Source organism: Rhopalosiphum padi, chromosome 1 (assembly GCF_020882245.1).
Source record: "Rhopalosiphum padi isolate XX-2018 chromosome 1, ASM2088224v1, whole genome shotgun sequence".
NCBI classification, from domain to species: domain Eukaryota; kingdom Metazoa; phylum Arthropoda; class Insecta; order Hemiptera; family Aphididae; genus Rhopalosiphum; species Rhopalosiphum padi.
In genome coordinates, this window is record NC_083597.1 from 23,245,669 (window position 1) to 23,269,161 (window position 23,493).

The 23,493-nt window shown below is 28.4% G+C and overlaps 1 protein-coding gene across 1 annotated transcript; it reads right to left on the reverse strand.

Annotated features, from left to right (window-relative positions):
- Positions 1-648: 648 nt before the first annotated feature.
- LOC132925111 (uncharacterized) lies at positions 649-23,227 on the reverse strand. The gene is given in 13 exon segments (XM_060989536.1): positions 649-967; positions 1,120-1,339; positions 1,410-1,599; positions 1,601-1,633; positions 2,022-2,352; positions 2,499-2,761; positions 2,968-3,213; positions 5,549-5,816; positions 6,211-6,433; positions 6,767-6,989; positions 7,086-7,524; positions 9,221-9,674; positions 23,004-23,227. Coding segments are annotated over 13 exon segments (3,249 nt in total). The 5' UTR covers positions 23,077-23,227; the 3' UTR covers positions 649-681.
- Between the last annotated feature and the right edge of the window lie 266 nt (positions 23,228-23,493).

Here is a 23,493-nt window from a genome sequence, read left to right on the forward strand (position 1 = left end):
AAATATACAAAAATAGTTATTTTTAAACTATAATCATATATTACTATATGACTACATATTATAATATTTTTCTTGTAACCGTTTAATAGTGATTACGGATTAGTGGTTATGTTAAGTATTGGTTAAACTTTATTTAACGTAGGTGGGTAGATTAGGTATCAAAATTACAGCGAGTTGCAAACTTTTAACATTTATACCATAGATCATTTAGAACTATGATTAGTAAGATTAGTTACAATATTGATTATTTATTAGTTATATAAAATTAATTTAATAGATTGATTTTTATTTTTTATGCGTGTTGTTATGTAAAATTATAAAAAAAGAATAATAGAAAATCACGATTTTTTTAGTATTTCATCATATGTTACATGACCTAAAGATAGCTTATAACTTATAGGCTATAAACAAATCTTTTTATCATTAATAAATTTCATAACATTTCTAGAACATTTATAATAATATAGAGTTCATATTAAATTATAATATATTACACATATACAAAAAAACTACTTCATAAAAATGGTCAAATTTTAATTAGGTAATTGAAACTGATTTTTTTCAAAATAGACTTTCCGTCTATTTTCAAGGATTTAAATGTATAATAAAATAATAATAATATATAATAATAAAAAAAATACTGGTAACTAAAAAGGTTCATACAGTTTTATTAAACTGTCATTATTCAGTTTTAATTTGTTTCAAATGAAAACATTTAACAATTGAACATTTAATTATTATTAAAGTATACAACACAATGATTAATAAGCTTATTGAAACTAATATGATGATCAATATAACATCTAACTGATGATACTGATACCAAGACATGTCGTTTGATGCTGGATTAATGTGTTCAGTTCCATTATGTTTAATTACATACTCGGTCCAATATGTAACTAGCATATCTGGAGACATTGGCCGATCTTTAAACATCTTATACAACTCTTGAACATTTTGTTTGTACCTATAGAAATAGAATATATTTTTATGCAATACAAATAAATATACATATGTAACTGTATATTATTATTATAAATTGAATAATTTTATCTAATTCATGGTTATTATACTTTATTATAATTTATTAAATCATTGTACTGAAAACATCGAACATACTTTTGGTTGTTGATGATTTCTTTAGCGGCAGTTAGAACTGAATCTTTATCTATTGTTTTATAGTCTAGACTTAAACCTATTCCCAAGAATACTGCGTTCGCTATGTTTCTATGTTGATCACTAAATAATGGTATGCCAAGTATAGGTACTTGATTGATGATGGCTTCATTTATACCAGATAATCCGCCATGATAAATAAATAGTTTTAATTTTGAATGTGCTGTATATAAAAAAAAAATAATCACAAATAAAATTTTTATAAAATATAATCAGTAATTAGTCTAGTGTACCCATTATGTCTCTTTGGGGAAACCATTTTTTGATCATGACGTTCTTTGGTTGATTTTCCATTACTTCACCATCATACTTCCATAGTATCCGTTGTGGTAGTTCAGCAAATGCCTCTTGTAACGAAATTTGCATTTTCGCCGGAAGTGAATCCATTTTTACAGTGGATCCAAATGAGAAATATATTACCCCCTTCTGGAGCGTCGTCAATAAATTGTTGTATATCCTATTTAATACCCACGATTAATACATCTGGTGATAAGTAAAAATGAAACGTTTTAAACGTTTATTATATAATATTTATATTTTATGCGTATATTTTTTTTTAATATTAATGATTTGTTAAAAATACTTTATTAAAGAATATAATACTTTAAATGTCTAATAGTAGTAATTGCAATATTTATTAATAACATTTCTATCATTATTTCAGACATCAATACTCGTACTCTATTCACTACATTTTCTATCCTTCAGTTTTTCTTTTATTCCTATAGGCTATGATGGATTAGAAATATTATCTGCTAAACAAGAATAAATATAAAAATATGATGATTTTGTAAATGCGTAACTTATTATGATATAAAAAATGAATTTATAAAAAAAAACCGTACTTTTGGTAATGGTTTGGGATCAGTTACGTGAATACCTCCAATTTCTATAAGATTTGGTATCCAAGGCCTGGGTAGGTTGAAAGAGAAATGACTGTTGACGAATACTAATGATATTTTTTTCATTAACGTGTAAGAATCCGGCACATCTTTGCCGAAATAATTTCTCCCGATTATCGTTGCTTTGCGATTGTACCACCAACTTTTACTAATTGACTTTAAGTAATCGTAAGTATTTAAAAAACGGTCCCAAAATGTTTTAGGACTCGCCATCGCTACGTTTAGTGTGGACGTGTAAGAAGTAATCAAAGGATTACTAAACTCGCCGTTTAACCTAATAAACAGGATTCTTGTTTATGTACATGTTACATGTATAATATATATATAGTAGGTATAAATGTATTGATGTGTTATTAGAATGTAACATGTAATAAAGCTAGAAAAAATAAATAGGTAGTTAATTTTATTATGAACGTATACCATGTCGGCATGGCAGATGTTGTAACGGCAATCATCGGAACTTGCAGTTTGTAGGCTATATACGAATCACAACCTGAGCCCAACAACTGTGTGACGAAAAGGTCATACTTTTTGGATTCGAGCACGGTCCAGAAATCTTTACGCTTATAAATAGCTTCACATGAAATGAGATGTGTTTCGATTAAATATTGAATACCATCAGATCCAACAACGTTCTTAAAGGGTGCCGATGCTGACCGTTTCATGTAGAAAGACGAATCTATCTTAAAAACAATAAAATTATGCTAATTATTTGTTGTTATATTTTGTTTGGCATTGGCATTTATGACACAAAACTGTAAAATAAAATTGAAGTTTATTTCGAAAACTATTCTGTACCATATTATACGAAAACAAACATAATATTATAACAACGGTAATAAATTGTACACTTGAATAGTTTCATCATAAAAAAGTGCTATAAACTTACCTGAGTATAGTTTTCAATTTTTTCTTTTTTTATAAAAGGGGTTATAACGGTAACATTATGGCCAGCAGACACGAGAGTTTGTAATACAGCATCCATGACGTTCCAATGACTCTGTCCATATATCGGTACGAAAGCAAATATTTGAGCTCCATTAACAACAGTCATAATAAAGTATACATTTAAAAAAACTATGGTAAAATTCATTTGAAATATTATACAATAATAACATACGAACCTATCTATAAACTATGTTATACGTATAGTGTTAAGTACACGGTAAAATAAAAACACAATTGTTTAAAGAATATTTTTAAACAAATGTGATATTTCCGATACATAAATGTTACATAAAATAATACAACACAAGTATTATCATTTATTATTCGTAAACGAATGAAAAGCACATAATTAAACCTAATCTAAAATCTTATTTTACAAAACTACTAACGATGTGAAGGTATTATATTTATCAAGCATTTTGTTTACAAAATATTTAGTTATCAGAGAAATCAACTACAAGGCAATATTTGTTTGAAATTATTATTAGTCATTGTATTTTGTTTTATGTATTTAATTTTATGATATATTAATCAGTGCTACTTATACATAAAAATATATACATCACAAATACGTAGTAGTACCTATATTTTTGTATAATCTTCTCTATTATTATTTCATGAACTTAAGGTTTTCAAGTTGGAGTACCTGCACTATCTAACAGAGGCAATACAATAATGATTATTTTAATTGTTTTATTGATTAATTTGAACGTTATATAATTACACTTTTGCACCTTAATTGCGCTGTACCAAATATACTGTTCTGAATGTGGATTACGCTCATATTTATTTTGATGAGAACATGCCACCAAACGCGTTTGTAGTGGGAATGGACGTCAATTGGTTATGATAAAAATGTGTTATATAATTTTGGTTGAAAAGCCGTTGGTAGACATTTTTTTCGTGATTATTGGTTTGATAATGTCATGTATAAATTTATAATAATGATTATTACAAAAATTATATTGCAATGTCATGTAATACACGAACATTATTTTGATGAATAATAATTTCGTGTCAAATACAGTCGTCACCCGACTGTTTGTCGTTTGATCAGACACAAAATATGTCTACACTATTAGTGTTAGTATATTTCAATACTAGGTTTATATGATATGGTAGAAATATTAATTATTTCAATGGATTTTTGCATAGTAAACATCCAATCAATTTTTTACTTGTTGAGAAAGTATCTACTACGGTCCATACTAAATAATTTACGTAAAGTCTCCCAGATTTTTACCATTTTTTTAAATGAATTTATGAAATTATCTTAAAATTAGTTCTGATATTTTGAAAATTGTATTTTAATAATTATTTTGGTTTATTAATGGAGCATATATTGTTTTTATAGATGATTTTACCGATGTGATGGACAAAAATAATGAATTCAGCGTAATCGTATTTACTTTTGATTCGTTGGTAGGCTTAGATACAACTTCTTAAACGGTGATTTTCAAGTCGTATTTGGTGTAGTGTATATATATATATCTTAACAGACTATGGCAGGTATACGCGTGTTAAATATTATTTCATGTTGTTCATTATGTTAATTAAAAATATCCGTTGGTGATATTGATAACTAAACCTATCGGGTCATTTAGATCCAAATATATACATTTTAAACTATTCAGATCATTAAAATTGTATCTGAAGGCATACTATTATAAAATATTATAGCTACATTAAATATAGAAGATGTATAAAGTCTGATAATAGTATAACACTTGCTTGTGTAGGTGCGAAATTAGGTTATAGATTTAAATCGGTTTAATTTCATAAAGTTATCGAAAAATAAATAACATTGCTATAGTACTAAATGTATATTAAAATATGTTATATATAGGAATGCAATTATAAAAATAATTATAATTTATCAATAAGATCAATTTTCATAAATTTACATTTTTATCTTCATGTGTGTGTATTTTATTCTATATAAAATATACAATATTCGAACATTGTATTAGACTATATAACTATATATTATTTATAAAAGAATCTTGTAATTTTACTTTTTTATACATATAACTTATGTAAAACTGTTCATAAACTATGATATGATGATAAGAGTTTAAAGTTGTACACAAAAGATCCAGTACGAAACCTCTACATATGTGCAATATTTGAGAAACTAATAAATTCAAAATCATTACATGTATATTTTCTATCAATTATTCTAGTTTTGACATAATTAAACTAAATTTGATTTCACTTTTATTATTGTCTTTTAAGAAATATGTATTCCATTTTAGCTATTCGCACACAATAATGACTAATCATACTTAATTTAAATAACTGAATATAAGTATACTAAATATCAAACGTTATATTTAAAACGTATGTATAAATTATCGTTCACTTAAATATAAAACAATAAATTAGTTAATAATTTTTAAAAATAAAAATAAAAACTTTTCTAAAACACAATAATATCAAATAACAATAAATATTTATTTCATACATTTCAAAATACATATTGTATTTAAAATTAGAACCAGTTCTTTCAGTTTTTAATCTTTTTTTGGTTTACTTAAATTACAAATACTATTTTTAATAGCTTTAAATAAAAGAATAATAATACTTAAACTAACTAAAAAAATTAATACAATGGTAATTAGAATATCAATTAAAAAATATTGATACCAAGATAATTTCAAAGCAGCTGTTTTTAAATGATGTGCACCTTTGTGTTTTATTACATATTCTGTCCAATATATTACTTCTTCTTTTGGTGTATTTTGTCGGTCCTTAAATCTTCTGGAAAGTTCCATCGCTTTTAATTTGTATCTATAAATGCAAAATTATACTATATTATACATTTATATTCTTAAACATTAAGAAAAAAGTATTGCTTATATTTTTAAATCATGTTTATTAATCATATTATATTATATTATAAACCAGTGCTTTTCAACTGGTGTGTCAGGAACTTTTGAAAGTTTTTTTTAATAATTATAATTAATAAAAATATAATATAATATAAAATTTAAATTAATTAATATTAGCTTAGTATAACTTAGTATAAACAATTAATAATAATATAAAAAAAAGTTAATTAAAAAAAAAGTTGTTCATGTCTGAAATATAGGTATGCGTGAAATGTTGTAAAGACGGTGTGTCATGTTTTTAAAAAGGCAGATTACCACTACTATAGACTAGAATGTAATGTAAAATTTCTTACTTGTTATAGTTAGTTATCATTTCTTTGATAGCATTCACAAATATATCTTTGGTCAACGTTTTGTGATCTAACATTACGCCTGCACCCCAATGAGCTATGTTAGCAATATTGTGTGATTGATCAAAAAATAGAGGAATACCAAGTACAGGTATTCCACTATCTATGGCTTCGTAGATGCCAGACATACCACCATGAGATATAAACAATTTAACATTCTTATGTTCTGAAATAAAAAGGGTAAAAAAAATTTAATAGATGAAATATGTTCAAATTTTTAATACATATAGAAAATTATAATTAATAGTGGACAGAAAGTGAAGTACACATATAAAAAAAAATTATATTCGTCGTTGAGTTTGAACTTGAAAATTATAAAATTTAATAAACAAGTAAACTGACGTTAAACACTTTAACGGTTATTACATATTATATAGATTAATTAAGTGGAGTATATAGAGTGGATCGTTACTTAGAACGCTTTTACATAACTCATTATTTAACTATCTTCGTAGTAGTTATAAATTATTACAAAACAGATAATAGGTTAAACGTGTACCTAATATATCTCTCTGGGGAAACCATTTTCCTATTTTAACATTTTTCGGTAGGTTTTCTATATTTGGAACATTGTACTTCCACAGTACCCTCTGAGGTATTTCTCTCAATGCTTCAACGAACGTTTTCTGCAAATATTCTGGTGCTGTTTCCAATCGAATTACAGATCCTAACGTAAAGAATATAACGCCATCTGGAGAATTATCGATATACTGTTCAATATCCTAAAAAATAAAAATAAAAATAATTAACAAAATATTAATCCAAGAGTAAAATACTAAATTATATTATATAGATCATATTACTTAAATACGACTTACTTTGGGCAGTGGTTTTGGCTGTACTAAATGTATTCCACCTATGTTCACGAAATTAGGCAGCAGTGGCTTTGCCAAGTCTACGGTATAATGCCCGTTGACAAATACTAATGACGAATTTTTCATTAAGGTGTCAGCATCTGGTGCGTCAGAACCGAAATATTTTCTACCGATGACCGTTGATTCCCTGTCGACCCATTTGAACACCATGTGTGAGTACAAGTAGTCGTATGTGTTCACCATTCTCTGTATGATGTTTGTGGGTACTGCGTACGACGCGTGGTACGTGGAAATGTGCGCGGGGTTCATGTGACTACCGAACGTATCATGGTACCATGTATGAACATGGCTCGAGACAATGACTATCTGTGGTATTTTTAAATAATACGACACATATGCATCACACGACGAGGCTAGTAATTCGGTAATAAACAAGTCATATCTATAAAAATCAAAAATAATATAATCAATAGGTGTTATAATGTATTAATATACTATTTATTTATTATTGACTGTTTATTTTTAAAGGTAGAATATTATTATCAAAAATGTTGAACTGTAATAAATTATGTATTTTAAATTTAAATTATAATATTATAAAAGAAATGTGGTTGTGCTTAATTAATTTATAGTTTATAAGATTATTTCTAATTTTTTATTACTATAGCTGTATTACTTGACTCTGCCTTTTATCAAATCAACGAATATAATCAACACAGACATTTAACACGGTCAAGTTAGTAGTTCCGAAGATCATTCAAAAATATATAGGTATAACAACCGAAGAGATCAGGTGCATAGAGAACATTATGTGAATATTAGATATCAGTATACGCTCTTTTACTGATTATAAATTATGATAGTAAAGGTTATTCAAATCAATCATATTAAAATTGTATTTTGTTTATTCACATTAATTTAAAAAGAAAAGTAATATATTAACATTTGTCGTAAATTCAAAAAAAATATTAATTTATTACCAATTTATATATTTAATACATTTAATTTGTATGTGTGTTTTATAACCTTTTTATTAAGATTAATAATTATATTAAAATATAACGGGCAGAAGCCCGTTTATTAAAATTACTAAATTATTATTATTGTATACACAATATGCATACGATTTAGATTTAAACATAATATGGATCGGCATTCCATATGATATCTACATTAAATGTACATTTAGATCAACATAACGACAAGAGCAACGATTGTTCTCGCTCAGACAGAAGTTTCTGACTTTCTGAGTGATAAAGAAACTAGCACAAACAAGAGAGCAAAAAAAAAATAAGAAGTTAGAGAAACCATGGTATCAGTTGTGCTGGCTTACAGATTAGTATATACATCATATTATACAATGCGACATCCTTAAGTTTAATAATTAATATCAATAGTCCACCTTTAAACTGTTTACAATAACGGATGATAGTAATTTATTGGTAAACGTTCAATCGACTGCGCTACACAGAATACAGTGAATAATATATAATCACGCAGGTTAGGTACCGGTCACTGACCACTGTACATTGTTCACCCGTGACCCACACCGCCACTGTACAATATTTATATGTACGTTCATCAACACATTTTGTTAATTTACCAACTTGTTGTTTACTATATTTTGTTATTTTCAGTAATTTATTAAAATTGAATAATACAATTAATTACAAATGTGAAGTCATAAAGTGATGTAATACGAATTACATAAAATTAGTTATTTCAGAAGTATAATATAGTTTATTCGTGCACTTTAATTCTTTCTGGTTTTAAGGGAGAAAAATATTACTGTCGATTTAAGCGAAACAAACGTTTCGGGAAACACATTCAGGAAATAACGAGGAAACAGATTTTTTACCAATAAACCCCAGTATGTGTTATACCTACTGCAAACATTAGTGTTAAATGTCGGGTGGGTAGTTAATTATTCAAAATATCGACCACCGCTGATATTGCAGTGAATTTCGTACCTATTAAGTAATATTTTTTTTAATATTTAACGACCGACAACATTTTTTTTTTTTTTTTTTATAGTACACTTGGGTTTTCGCGTATGGCACGCACATAGTAACAGGCGGCAAGCACTACACGATAAAAACAAACGGTCAAATAAAACGAAAAATACTTGAGTTCCTTACTTATTCGTTTCGATGGTGCGCCAAAACTCGTCGTGCTCGTACACCGCCCGACACATGTCCTTGTGACGACCCGAGAGAAACGGCAGGTTGTTGTGCGCCGAACATTCGCCCATCACCGTGTCCCAGGGCACGCTGACGCCCGACGGTACCAAACGAGACATGTCCACTTCCGTGTAATTGGCCACCGGTCGGTTCTTGGGGAACGGCGTGATGGCCGTGACGTGGTGTCCGCGGGCCACTAGCGTCTGCAGCACCGAGTCCACCACGTTCCAATGGCTCGTGGCCGCAATCGGCATCATAGCCAGAATTCTCGCGCCGTCTGCACCGCCGTAGTACCGTCCCAACGTCAGCACGCCAACCGCTATGGTCGCCATGCACCAGGACGCGTTCATCTTCGCGCGGCCGTAGTAGATGTCGCAGTCCGATGTTTGTATTATAATATTATGTACCGTCGCTGAAACGGATCGATCAAACCATAGGTGAAAGCATCCGACACGCACTAGACGCTAACACATGATGATATTACGGTTAGGTTAGTGTGATGACGATGCGAGGGAAAGGTCGAGCTATAGAAATGCTTCTTTACAACAGCTACTATTATACTGAAGCAAACACCCCCAATGTAATGATCTGTCTATACACAAGATTCGGTATGATGGCGGTCATTATTAACTACTATAAATTATAAGGTGTTAATAGTTGTCTAACATTTCAAGTATCTACATAGTTACTTGTTTTTGGGTTACACTCGAAAAAACAAAATCAATTTTGTGAAAAACTATAGATTTATGTAAAAACATCCTGAATTTTGTTTATTCCCCCCTCCCATCATCCCGATTATTTAAAAAAATACTGTACTGCCTACTGAAACCTACCAAAGTACCACTAGACCCAATTTTTTTCTAGTCACCGATTCCAAAGTTAGAAATCGAAACATTTTTATCTCACCAAACGGTGATGACAGATAGAAAAAAAAACCCATCATTGTAGAGTCAAAATATTCATCGCTCCGCTCAGAATCTAAAATAAGTATATATTTTATTATTGATGGTCTTTGCGTTTGAAATGAAAATAATTACACATAATATGCCTAGCACATCTGTATGATTATATCAAACTATGTACATTATAATACAGATAAATAAATACATAATATTATTGTATTTGATTTCGATTTTCAATACATACGTATATAAAGTATTTAGATTATATAGTCGGGTCTCGATAATCCGAAGGAGATTGGGGAAAGGGGTCGTTCGGATTAGCGATTTGTTCGGATTACCTATGGCTTAAAAAAAAACATCAATTTTATTGTAATTTAAATTATGAAATTTTATTTTTATCTGTATTAATCGTGTAATAACTCGTAATTTCAAAAGACAATGAATATATAAAAATATTAATATAATTATGAGTATAATTATGAACCTTACTATTTAAAATATTGATTTATTATTATAAATATTATTATATTATTATATTATATTATTTATAAATACATACATATACGTTCATATTATATAATATAGCGATAAGATAATTCTTAAGCCCGTTCGAATTACCGCGTCTTTCGGATTAGCCTGTGTTCGGATTATCGAGACTCGACTGTAACTAATTTTATATATTTTCATAGTTTAATATCATTTAGAAAAGCATGATTAAACTAAAAATATTTCAAAAAATATATAACATACTTATTATTATTATTAATATTTTTACAGGGTAAGTAAAACGCAACATTAGTCACTACAAATAGAATAATTAGTAATTATTGTAAAAAAAAAAAAATAATAATAATAACAATCAAAGTCGAAAATAATTGGTTTTTAATTTATTAAGATAATATTTAATTTATTATTCTTAAACACACATTAAAGTGTATGATTTATATTTAATATATTATTATCATAAAAATATTACATAAACATTATATAAAAATATATATGTATTTAAATTAAATGTCGCGTTCATAAACTCTATAGTTACTTAAGTATGTATTTTTTAAATAAATACGCATTTAAATTAGTTTTATAGTAATCTAAATATTTTAAATAATGGTGAAACAAAATAATATATCTGGCCATTAATGATACTGTTTCAATATTCATACTCACACCGTGCACTAAAAATGATCACATGGGTATAACGTCGTTAAACTTTTTACGTGATGTATATACAATAATATTAGTTATGAAACGGGTTTGAACAAATAAAGGTCTCATTTTCGGTGACGACTGACGGCAGGGTATTTATTAGTCCATTATGCATGAATATATGTATTTATATACATCACACTCATCACAGCCTTAACTATAAAACGCTAAAATATAAACGACATAATCAATGAAACAATACGCACCTATACTTAGTTTACCGACTTGAACGCCGTTGCACTAGAACTGATATTATGGAATGGACTAACAAAGTAACAAATAGTATGATTAATTAATACACTTATTTAATTGTTTGCGTTTACCTCTCTACGTGACCGCTGTAAACATAATACCACGATTATATTATAATATTATGTTTAATCTTATTTTTTATCCACATTCGACCCGTTTGAATGAAATCATATTGTTTGTACATTACGTAAATTTACCTATATTTTATAGAATCCGGGTTTGTTTTTCTATATATATATATATATTATGACTGTTGATAACATTAATTACATTTTAAACCAGTAATAATCGCTATAATACTGTTTATCCATTTATCCATTTTATATTTTTATCGGAATAAAATGTTCAATTATTTAGTATTCAAAAGGACGCACATTTTTTATGATGTACTGCGTCAGTAAGACGGAGACAACACGTGAAGATACGACGCTCTTTTAATGAAGTATCATTCTTAAGTGGACACTTTACCCGTACGTGTTGTCCACGTCTTACAAACGTACAATATGACAAATTTTATTCGATTAGTGAAACCAATTTTGTGTGTTTAGCTTAAATATTAAAGTGAAACGACCTATTATTAAACTTCGAGGTGAACACATTATCTGCGTTCTCTCGACGGTTTTTTACGAGAGTTTTATCTTTAACAAACTGATAAATAAATAAAACTTAATAAACTTATGACGTTCTACCAGTCATTGTTAACGTTAAGAAAGAACCTGGGTGGCTGACTTGTGCGCAATACGGCATAGCTTCACGGCACGGCAAGCGTACAGATTATGGTTGGCTCAGTGGTACAGCTCAGTGGGGTAGCAAATGGATGTTGCTTGACCTGCACTGCTCGACGGACACTATAGTGACCCCCAAGATTTCTTCTTAATGTGAAAGGAGTATTACCTAACCTATAGGAAATAGATATACAATAATTAGGCTTTTAGATTTTAATTTCATTATCCAATGTATTGTGTTATGACCTTTAGATGCCTCTATGTATAATAGTTGTATACAATCATTGTGATAGTATATGATATAATTAGCTTAATTTTAAATATTACTAAATGATAAGAAATAATGTAGATAAGTTCTGATAACTGTCGATTTGAGTACAAACTGCAATGTCCAATACTCCAAATTATATTATGTTATACTGTTTCTCACGATAGAATAGGTGTTATTTTGTAATTTCTTATGTTGAATTCAAATTTAACACATTTATTACAGTGACTTAGTAAATGACTAGGTAAATTTAACAACTATAATACAGGATACACTCTCACGTTTTGTTATTATACCTTTTACTAATCTTAATAAACAATTGTTTTTATATTTATTATAATTTAAACAAAATTAGGTAAATACTGATATTTTATATAGTTGAGTATCAGCGAACTCGGTTTCGGTGAATCGAATGTCGGCAAACTGGAAAGTCACCATATTATCAATAGTATGTTATTTCTGGAAAATTATTACTAGCACGACCTATTCGGAAAAAAGTCCATTGTGCGCTATTGTCGAGCAGCATGTAATTTTGACTCCAAAAGACTGCAAATATATTAGGTTTAGTATAAACGTTTAGAATATGATCATCCAATAGTTGACTTATTTTAAATAACGGACGAAATGTGTGGGTCATTTTAAATAACAAAACGCTTATTCAAGAGTCCCGACAGCTGACAGACCTTTTCTGGTATACTTTATGAACGGATTTAACATAGCTATTATCTTAAATTCGTACTGAAGTTTATTTTACCGTGTCTAGTAAATTTTGTGACGTACGTTTTTTTTTATTCATTTATGTTTGGTAGTACACCAGTATTAAAATGTTGTTAACGCGGCGTCCTGTATAGTCTTTTTTATTTGCACCACTGTTTAAGAATAATGTGTTATCGACGTTGTTTAAAAAGTACATATTATTATAAGTTAGGTATAGGTTATAAAATTATATTGAATGCACCAAGTTCATAGCTATAATTGCTATTGATTGCTCTGCATATGCAAGTGCTATACAATAATCACCGATGTGAGTAACAATTAGCAAAAACAAAAAAAAAAAAAACAACTTGTTACGATTACCTAAATAATATATTGTCATTTGTATAATATCATCGTGTACAAACGAAATCGTATATAATAATTGATTATTGTATTTTTGTACTACTATTTATTGTGAATTATTTATTTACTAGTTCTGATGTATAAGTGCACGACACAGAGAAAACAAACCTACGACAATATTGTGGCTAAATAGACTATCCAGGCTGCTGTTTCAAGTAATAAAATCATTATCAAAATTGCATATCGCCATACTATATTATATTATATTATTTAGGATATGGTCATTAATATATACTTATGATTCTTTTTTTAATTTAATAGTCTTAGAAAGTTGATTGAGAGAACTAAAAAAAATAACTTTTGCCCCATGTTGCCCCACGTTTGGACATTACAATTTATTAATTTAATAACATAAACATCGTATACAAAGAAAAACTTTAAAACTTTAAAAAAAAAAACAATTATTTTATAAAAATGAATGGTAAATTTTAAAATTACTAACATATACATAGCTTTTTTATCGTATTATTCAACTTTATTACAAAGACTTAATGTTTACTTACTTCGTACTTTACACCGAATCTATCCACCAACAGATAATGAACCCTTCTTCGTCCCAAGCATGTTCCCAGTCACCGAAACACCTCGATAAAATAAATGGATATAACATAAATATGTTAATTCCGTCTATAAATTATGTTTTTTCTTATTAATTCTATTCACAGTTCAAAAACATATTAATGAGATATTTAAATGTAATAAGAAATGTATTTTATAGAAAATACATGGTCATTATATTTGAATTTTTTTCTAAATTAAATCATTTATTTAAGATTTATTGTAGATACGAATGTACGTGATACATTATTTTTTTAGTAAATTTCGTGTAGTTTTAGATTACAAACAAATAAAGAAATTAAATATTTAAATTTACACTATATGTACTTATTACATAGAGGAAGGCCTCATTAAATAAACAACTGAGTGCAATATTAATACATCTCAGACTAGTGATGTCGGTGTCAAATGATACTATGATCAGCCTAGCTTAAGTTATAATTTATATATTATTATATCCATATAAATTATAGCTGAAGTACACATCCGATTGCATATTTTAATATTTACATTTATTCAATCGGATATAATATACATTATACATATTATTATAATATACTTATGGATTATATAATCACTTTGATCATGTTTTGTGATAGTCTATACACTTATAAAATGAGTTCAGAAAGCTCATATACCTATGAAGACATTCAAACAAACTCGATAACTTAAGTGCACTCACGCTTATATTATACATATTAATTGTTAAAAAAAGTAAATAAAATTGCAATAAATAATACATTTGACTAAAATATTATGTTTTTCATATCGTCATTCGCTAGATTGAAATTATAAGCACCTGAAGTGTTAACACCCACATTTAGAACATCTAAATAACAAGTGTAAGTTATTAATTAAAATTGATTACATTTTTAAAATCACTGTAGAGCGAATAAAATAGGTAGTTACACGAAATAATGGGAAAATTGACTATTTTTGATTTTTAAAATATTTAGAAAAATTCAAATCAAAGCACTAAAAATGTAAGCAATTATTTGTGTGCTGTGTCTGTAATATTTAAGTTGAAATTAATTTATGGGTCATAACTCATTACTATTATACTGAGAATTAAAACTTATAAAAGTATTCACGTCCTATGTCTAAAAATATTAATTATGAGAATCCACAAAAATATATGTATATACATTTATTTATTTATTTCTATTGTTTTTGATTACATAGATCTCATACAATAAAATATAATAAAACTTAGTGCTGGTTAATTATTATTTATTAATTTATTTAGATATACTTATTTAAGCAGTTGTATTTTTCAATTTACAAAATATTTATTGTTTTTCGTCGCAAATAAATACAAAAATTCATTTTTTTTATCAAATTATTATATTTTTGACTATATGTGACTGATTAAAATTATAATAAGAAAATCTAAAAATCATATACAAATATGAAAATCAAAAACTAATATAATCATAAAATTGGTTCTATTAATAGTGATACCTGCTAAATTTTTACATCCATATTAACTTAACACATTTATTCACTTATCATATATATAATAATAATAATATATATATATATATATAATTATTATATAATATAGTGTATCCTTATTCCTTATTTCGTTAGATATTTATAAGTTATACTTATTATAATTTATCTTATTATAATACTACTTAGGTACTTATTATTATTTTTATCTTTATGAATTATGATACTGCATAAACAATTATGAAATATAATTGCATTTTAGTCATAAATATAAAATAGTTATACCTTAATTAATTAATTAAAATTATTAAAATTTATTTTTATATTAATAAATGGTTCATTATTTAAAAATATTAATTTGAATTGCTCATAATAGTAGTTGTCACTGACAATAGTCTGACATACTTGTAAATTATAACTATTTAATTGATTACTGATGGTTAGAAAATATGTAGGGAGCTTTATGATTATATCCCCATAAATTTAAAGTGACGAAAATTGTATTCAGTTCTGGTTCTTTTATTCTGCCAATAAATTTAAGTCTACGTTTATTAAGATATTAAAAAATAAAACTATCTGAACTAACCTTTTTTGCAAATTTATTATTTATTAATATTTATTAATTTAATATTTTTTTTTATTAAATTCCTAAATTTCAGAACGATGAGACCTACTTAGTTATCATATTTATTTTAAAAAAATAATAAAAAATACTTCACACACACAATATATATTAATATTATATACTTATACAATATATATATTACGAGTTCGTACGAGTCAATTTACCTCTAAAATGTATTTAATTTAATACAATATTATTAAGCCAGCACGTTTTCGATTAATCGAAAATATTGCAATTTCGCAATAATAAACTGTACAATACTTATCGTTTATAATTTATTAAAACAACAATAATATATTATTTTGTTTTTGTAATATAATATATTATTTAAAATCATACGCAATTACCAAACTTTAAAATTGTATATTAAACAAATTTGAAAAATACATTTTTTATCTAATCTATTAGTGATTATTATTGAACTTGTTTATAAATATAAAAAGAACAGTAAAACACTACTGATAAATAATATTCTATTAGGTAATTGCTATTAGATTCCTATTTAGTGTATGCTTAGCCATATAACCAAACCAAGTATTAACTATATTAATGAAAGAAAAATATTCTTTACAATTCATCACTTTTGTCTTGAAACTCAAGTTGTTTATTTTCACATCCAGTACGCTCAAGTTTTAAGGTAAAATAATTTAATTGTTGTATTATAACATTTTAAATCTCTGTTATAACTTTTTAAAATAAATATTTATCAATATTATAACATGATATTAGATTATAAATAAACTTTATAGGACGATATAGGCTTAATGTTTATAAAAAAAAATATTTTGTATTTTAGATATCTTAAGGCTACTGTAAAAACGACTTATGAGGAATTTTACATTACATTTTCAATAAGCATTTTTTAATATCATTGAATTTAAATTTTATACATTTTTAGCTAAGTACAAAATAATTTGTAAAATATCGTGTTTTTTTTTAAAATTTAATCTTCGATGTAGTCAAAACATTTCAGATCAACTTAAAATAAATATTGCTATTCAATTTTTAAAATGCTATGACTGAGCATAACATTTTTATCAATATAATATATTAATAAAAATTAAATAATTTTAAGTGCTTTTAAATAACTTAAAAACCTAAGGGTTTAAAAAACGAATCGTACATGAAAAATTAAAATTTAAATAATCGTAAAATGTTTTAAATGTTTGTTTGAAAAATCAATGTATAAGTTACATAATACCAGCTACTCATTTTATCATAATTAGAATAGAACTTTATTATGTACTTAGTGTAATATATATATATTTTTTTATACGGTTACTGAATTAATAAAAAACTGAACATTTTTCTTCAGTATAAAATAAATGATATTAAACAGTTACTACGAAACGGGCACCAGTCCCGCAAACGGTGCAAACCCGAACGAGGAATGTCTAACCTAACCAATACACTAGGCGTGTGAATCGTTTTTTAGAACATGATGCGTTTCGGAGCAATCCGTTTGGCCATCGTCGGTTTGCTGCTGTGGTTGATCGGCTGCTCGTCGACGATCGCGGCCCACCGGATATTGGCGTGCGAGCCCAGCCTCGGGCAGAGCCATTGGAATGTCATGTCAGCGGTGCTGGAGAGCTTGGTGGCCGCCGGTCACGAGGTGGTGTGCGCGACCGTGCATCCGGCCACCGCCCGGTTGGCCGCGCACCCCAATTACACGCACTTGGACATGTCGTCGCTGGCCGGCGGACAACTCCAAACAGCCAGAGACTTGGACTACACGCAAGTGATGAGAATGTTCCGGTCGAACGCGTTCATGGTGGGACTGGCCACCACCCGGGCGCGGCGCGTGTGCGAACACATGTCCGACATGCCGGAAATGCACGAAATACTGAACGGCGGCTGTAAGTTCGATGCCGTCATTATGGAGTCGCTGCATTCGGAGTGCATGTCCGCGCTGCCCGACAGGCTGGGCCTGCCCGCCGTCTACGTGGTCCCGTCCCCGACGGTCAACTGGATGCCGGTGGCCACGGGCGCCCCCGACCACCCGTCGTACCTGGGCACTTTGCTTGCCGACCGGCCGACACCCGTGACGTTCGGCCACCGGCTGGTCAACGCACTGGTGTACGCGCACACCACACTGATCCGGTGGTACAACGACGCGGGCCGCGACCAGCGGTGGCCGGAGCACCGGAACACCATGGTATTCGTCAACACGCACCACTCGGTAGAACCTGGCCGACCGATGGGCCCCAACGTCTTAGAAATTGGTGGCATACACCTGAACCGGCCACTCGAATCGCTTCCCAGAGTAAGTGTCTCTTCGCCCGTCCGTCACCTTAGCCGTTGAGTCGTTCGCTTTTAACCGTGTTATATATCGGGTACGCGGTCACGTTTATGGAAAAAAATATTTCATTTTGTCCAAATTATATAATTTATATTCTAAGTTGGTTATCGGGTGAAATTTGGAAAAATTGTAGGGGTGTAGTGTGAAATCAGCTCTCGAGGTAAATTTTAGCCATATAGCCTTAAATGATGAATTTACAGATTTCTAAAATCTACTTAAATTTATTTGTAAACTATGAGTTCTACTCCAGAACAAAAAAATTGTCGATTTGAACTATTTATTTCTGTTGGCCTATAATATTCATTATAGTTTTGTATTAATCTGTGCTTTTAGAGTTATGTTCCTTTATATATATATATATTTAACATTTATAATATTATTCAGAATAACATACATAACTAAACTACATATTACATCAGTTGCTTAGATCCGCGAATTCAGTTTAATTACTTAGGCCATTTGGATTGTCTTCCATTATTAATACTATTTATTTTTATTTTTGTACCTACCAATACTTAGCTATTCTATATATTATTATGTATTAATTAATTTCTTATAATATGTAATTTGTTTCATATCATAACTTATCTTGTCAATTTTTTGTATCCATCTTAAACTGCCGTTTGGTGTAAATAAACTAATAATAATAATAATCACAAATGTGTTTTTTTAGACCATTGAAATTACATATTTCATTTATATTAGATAATTGTTTTATGTTATAATAATGTATCACGTCGACCACAGTATGTTGTGTTTACACTATTATATTTTATATACGAGTGGGTACTGCCATACTATTTACACCACGGTAGCTGTATGCCTGTATTGCATTTAATGACTTAACATAATAAATATTGGTCATATTTTTTACTAAAAAGCATCTAGCCAGGTCCATAAAGATACCATATAAATTATATTAAAGTTCTCAACCATTAGCTTTTTTCGAAGACAGCTTCATAATAATACTATCGTAAAACTACTTCCAATATTTTGAAAGTTATATAAGTATTTTTGTTAATAATTTGGATTTATATTGTGTTCTTGGAGGATTTAGAGGATGTGATGAACAAGAGTAATGAATTCGGCGTAATCGTATTTACTTTTGGTTCTTTGGTGGCCATGGATACATTACCCGATGATGTATTAAGGGCGTTTAAAATTGTATTTAGTCAACTTCCTCAAACGGTTATTTGGAAGTACGAGAACGAGCACATGCCCGACAAGCCAGAAAATGTGATGTTATGTAAATGGTTACCGCAACGTGCTATATTACGTGAGTCAATTAAATATATTTAGAGTTATTCATATTCGTTATGTTAATTAAAATTAATTGTTAATTATATTTATAACTGAACTTGTATATTAGGTGGTCATCCAAAACCCAATTTACATCGTTTCAATTATTCAAATCATTACAGTATTACTCAATGAAATAATTTTGCATTAAACTATAATTTGTATATAGTAATATGGTAGAAATACCAAAATTTTATTTATATAATTTAACAATGTTAGTTTGAATATCAAATAAAATTAAAATTTTTAATTATACATAAATATGTAAAGCCGTGAAAATTAAAAAAAAATTTATAACTATTATATTTCATTTAATTTTAGTATATTAATGATGGATTTTTAATTTCGTTTTGAATGTTGAATTTTTAGAGCATCCAAATGTAAAACTGTTCATAAGTCATGGCGGGATGAGTGGAGTGTATGAAGTTGTAGACGCGGGAGTTCCAGTACTTGGCATGCCGTTATTTTACGATCAGCCGAGAAACATTCAAAACTTAGTGGACCTCGGTATGGCTTTGTCTATGCAAATCAATAACTTGACTCAAAAAACACTATCTGAAGCCATAAACCGATTAATCAAAGATCAAAGGTACTATAAATACTAACTAGATTAATTTTATCGGTGGTACCAATTATAAATATCAACCTAAATCATAAATTATTCAATAAATGAAAAGTGGTATGCTAAAATGATATGAGTCAATTAGGTTAGTGTTTGTAATATTTAGGTATTTTTAATGTATTGGAGTATGTGGTATCTAATTATCGCGCATATAATTCTTAAATCATATTTATATTATAACATTATTATTTCTTAATATAAAATTATAGGTAATTAAAGTTATTAAATGTATCTAAGAAATTTTTATACAGGCTATTTAGTATTTACATTTATTAAATCTTATTTTGATATCAGATAAAAATGTACATTAATAAATCTGCTATAATAGTTATGATAATTGATAATAAGGACAAAGGATTTGTCATATTAAAACTACTTATTGGGTCACAGAAATAAAATATGATTTTTTTTTTTAAAGAATAAATCTTATCTTATCAGTGTTGATTTTTATAAGTTCGATCGCTCTTGAGTGATTAGTTCTTTTTAATAATTTGTAAACATTAAAAATAATAATTTATCGTTATTATTAGTAGTGAATATTATAACATTTTTTTAGTTTTCATTATTTAAATTAACAATTTTAAAACACAACAATAAGTGGATAAAACAATTATTTAGCCTACTTAGTAATATTTAATAAATATATAATAACATTAATAATCTAAATTTTTAAATAATACATGGGTTTCGTTATCCTTGGTGGTATGTAACCGCATCGTACATGATGTCGTGGGTAAATTCTATTAAAATTAACTCCATTTGTGTCAAAGCGTTGAATATTATGTAATATTAAAGGAGTAAATATAAAATGAATTAGTTTTAGTATATGCACTGAGAATAACGTATATAACTATATTATAGTGGTTGATGGCTTTGCAATGGAAGCACGTCATTGAAACACACCAGTATGGTACCTATATAGTATCAATTGACATATTTTGTTATACTTGTTTATCTATATAGTTTAATTTTTCATCAATATAGAAATAACTTTACACCACATCAAGTGTTATTTTGCTTATGTTTTCAAAATAATAGTTACTATGATAAATACTACGGATTATATAATGAGATAAAAATTATATTTAACTGAAAGCAGCTGATATAAAATATAGACTATAGACGTATTATTTTGTTTTCGAATAGTTCGGTACTTACATATAACTACCTATCTAGTAACCATTAGTTATTACTTTATTAGTAACGTATAATGCTAAACAAGCATAAAATCGATGCGTATGAAAAAATAGTTTTTGTATTACATCGGGGAGGCGTGAATATATAGCCTTCCACAATGTTCCAAATAGATTCATATTATATTATATCATCAATTTTTGTATCATAATAATTAATAATACAGGCGCAAAACAATATTGAACGCACGCGTTTTAAATTGTATGGGTGCGATGTCGTTGTCCTTACACCCTTCAACTTTGGTATTCGGTCATGTGTTTCGGAGACCCTACGCGTATCATAAACGGTAAACATAACCAAAACGCTGCAATGGAGTTACAAAAATTCAATCTCCACACAATAAATGATAACCGAATAATATGGGCACAACGCCTAACAAGAATTTTGTATTTGGTTTAAATTGATTAAAGTATTACTGTACTACTACAGACTACAAAACAGAAAGTTAGGACTAAAGTGGCATATTTTAATACTATAGTAATAAATAATAATATCAATTATTATAATTTATTCAAATATATATATATATATGAAATATGTATAATATATTATATATTTCAGTTATGTAATGTATTATTATATAATCTTAAAGGAAAGAGGGAGAGAATTCTGCGTCAAAAACGTTGTGTTCTGTGGTATGTAATTAAAGTTGCTTATAATATGTTTAAAGCAATATAATAATATACCTACATATATATATTGGGTAATCAAATGTAATTTTTTAGCCACTGAAAACTGTAAAACGAGCTTAAGGTAAAAATAATTGTGCATCTGGTCTTATAATTATAATATATTATAATTTTTGTTATAATATGACATATTTTTGAATTTACTTATTTTATATTTTAGTTTCGGGGGAAAGAAAATTCACGGATATTAATATATGTTAAAAATATATAGTTACGTAAAATAAATAGTTTAATTGAAAACTGATTTGGAGGGCTATCGTTTATATATTTGTAAGAGAGTGGGAATAAGTAATGAGGAGTTCCTGTGACCAAGTCTAAATCCACCTATTACGAGTGGACTGCAGTCTGCAGATCAACTATTTCTTTTCATCCCTACAGAGTGTAGACTGTAGACCCATATCCTATGTCGCACTATTATACATCACAAAAATGTATACCTACGTCTTATACCATATACGCCTACCATTTGGCATTTAACATAATATATATATTTTGTTATGTTTATTGTTATATTATTATGTTACTTACGTGTATGTTGTTTTTTCTTCAGTTTTTCGGAAAACGCCAAACGGGTGTCGTCCCTGTTTCGAGACCGCCCCATGACGCCCTCCGAATCTGTCGTCTACTGGGTTGAATATTTGATTCGACACGCTGCAGAAGCCAGCATCCGGCCTTTGTCGGCCGACGCGTCGTGGACTAGCCACTTCATGTTGGACATGTGTGCTGCACTGGCGGCGGCATTTCTAACATTATGGTTCGTGACGCGCGCCGTCATACACGTGGTGCTCTACAAATTCATTCCGTCCACTGTGAAATGATGCACAAGTACGAGTACGCAGTGGTGAGGCAAAGAGACTAATCGAGTAGTAGTTGTGGTAGCGAGTTGTTCCTGGGGATTTTAAGAGGTTGCGGGTGAGTGGATAAGAATTTTGTAATAACTAGTGGGTATTATATTATTTACTACAACAGGTAAATAAAAATACGACTTTAAAATATATATTTATTGGGTTTCGGGTAG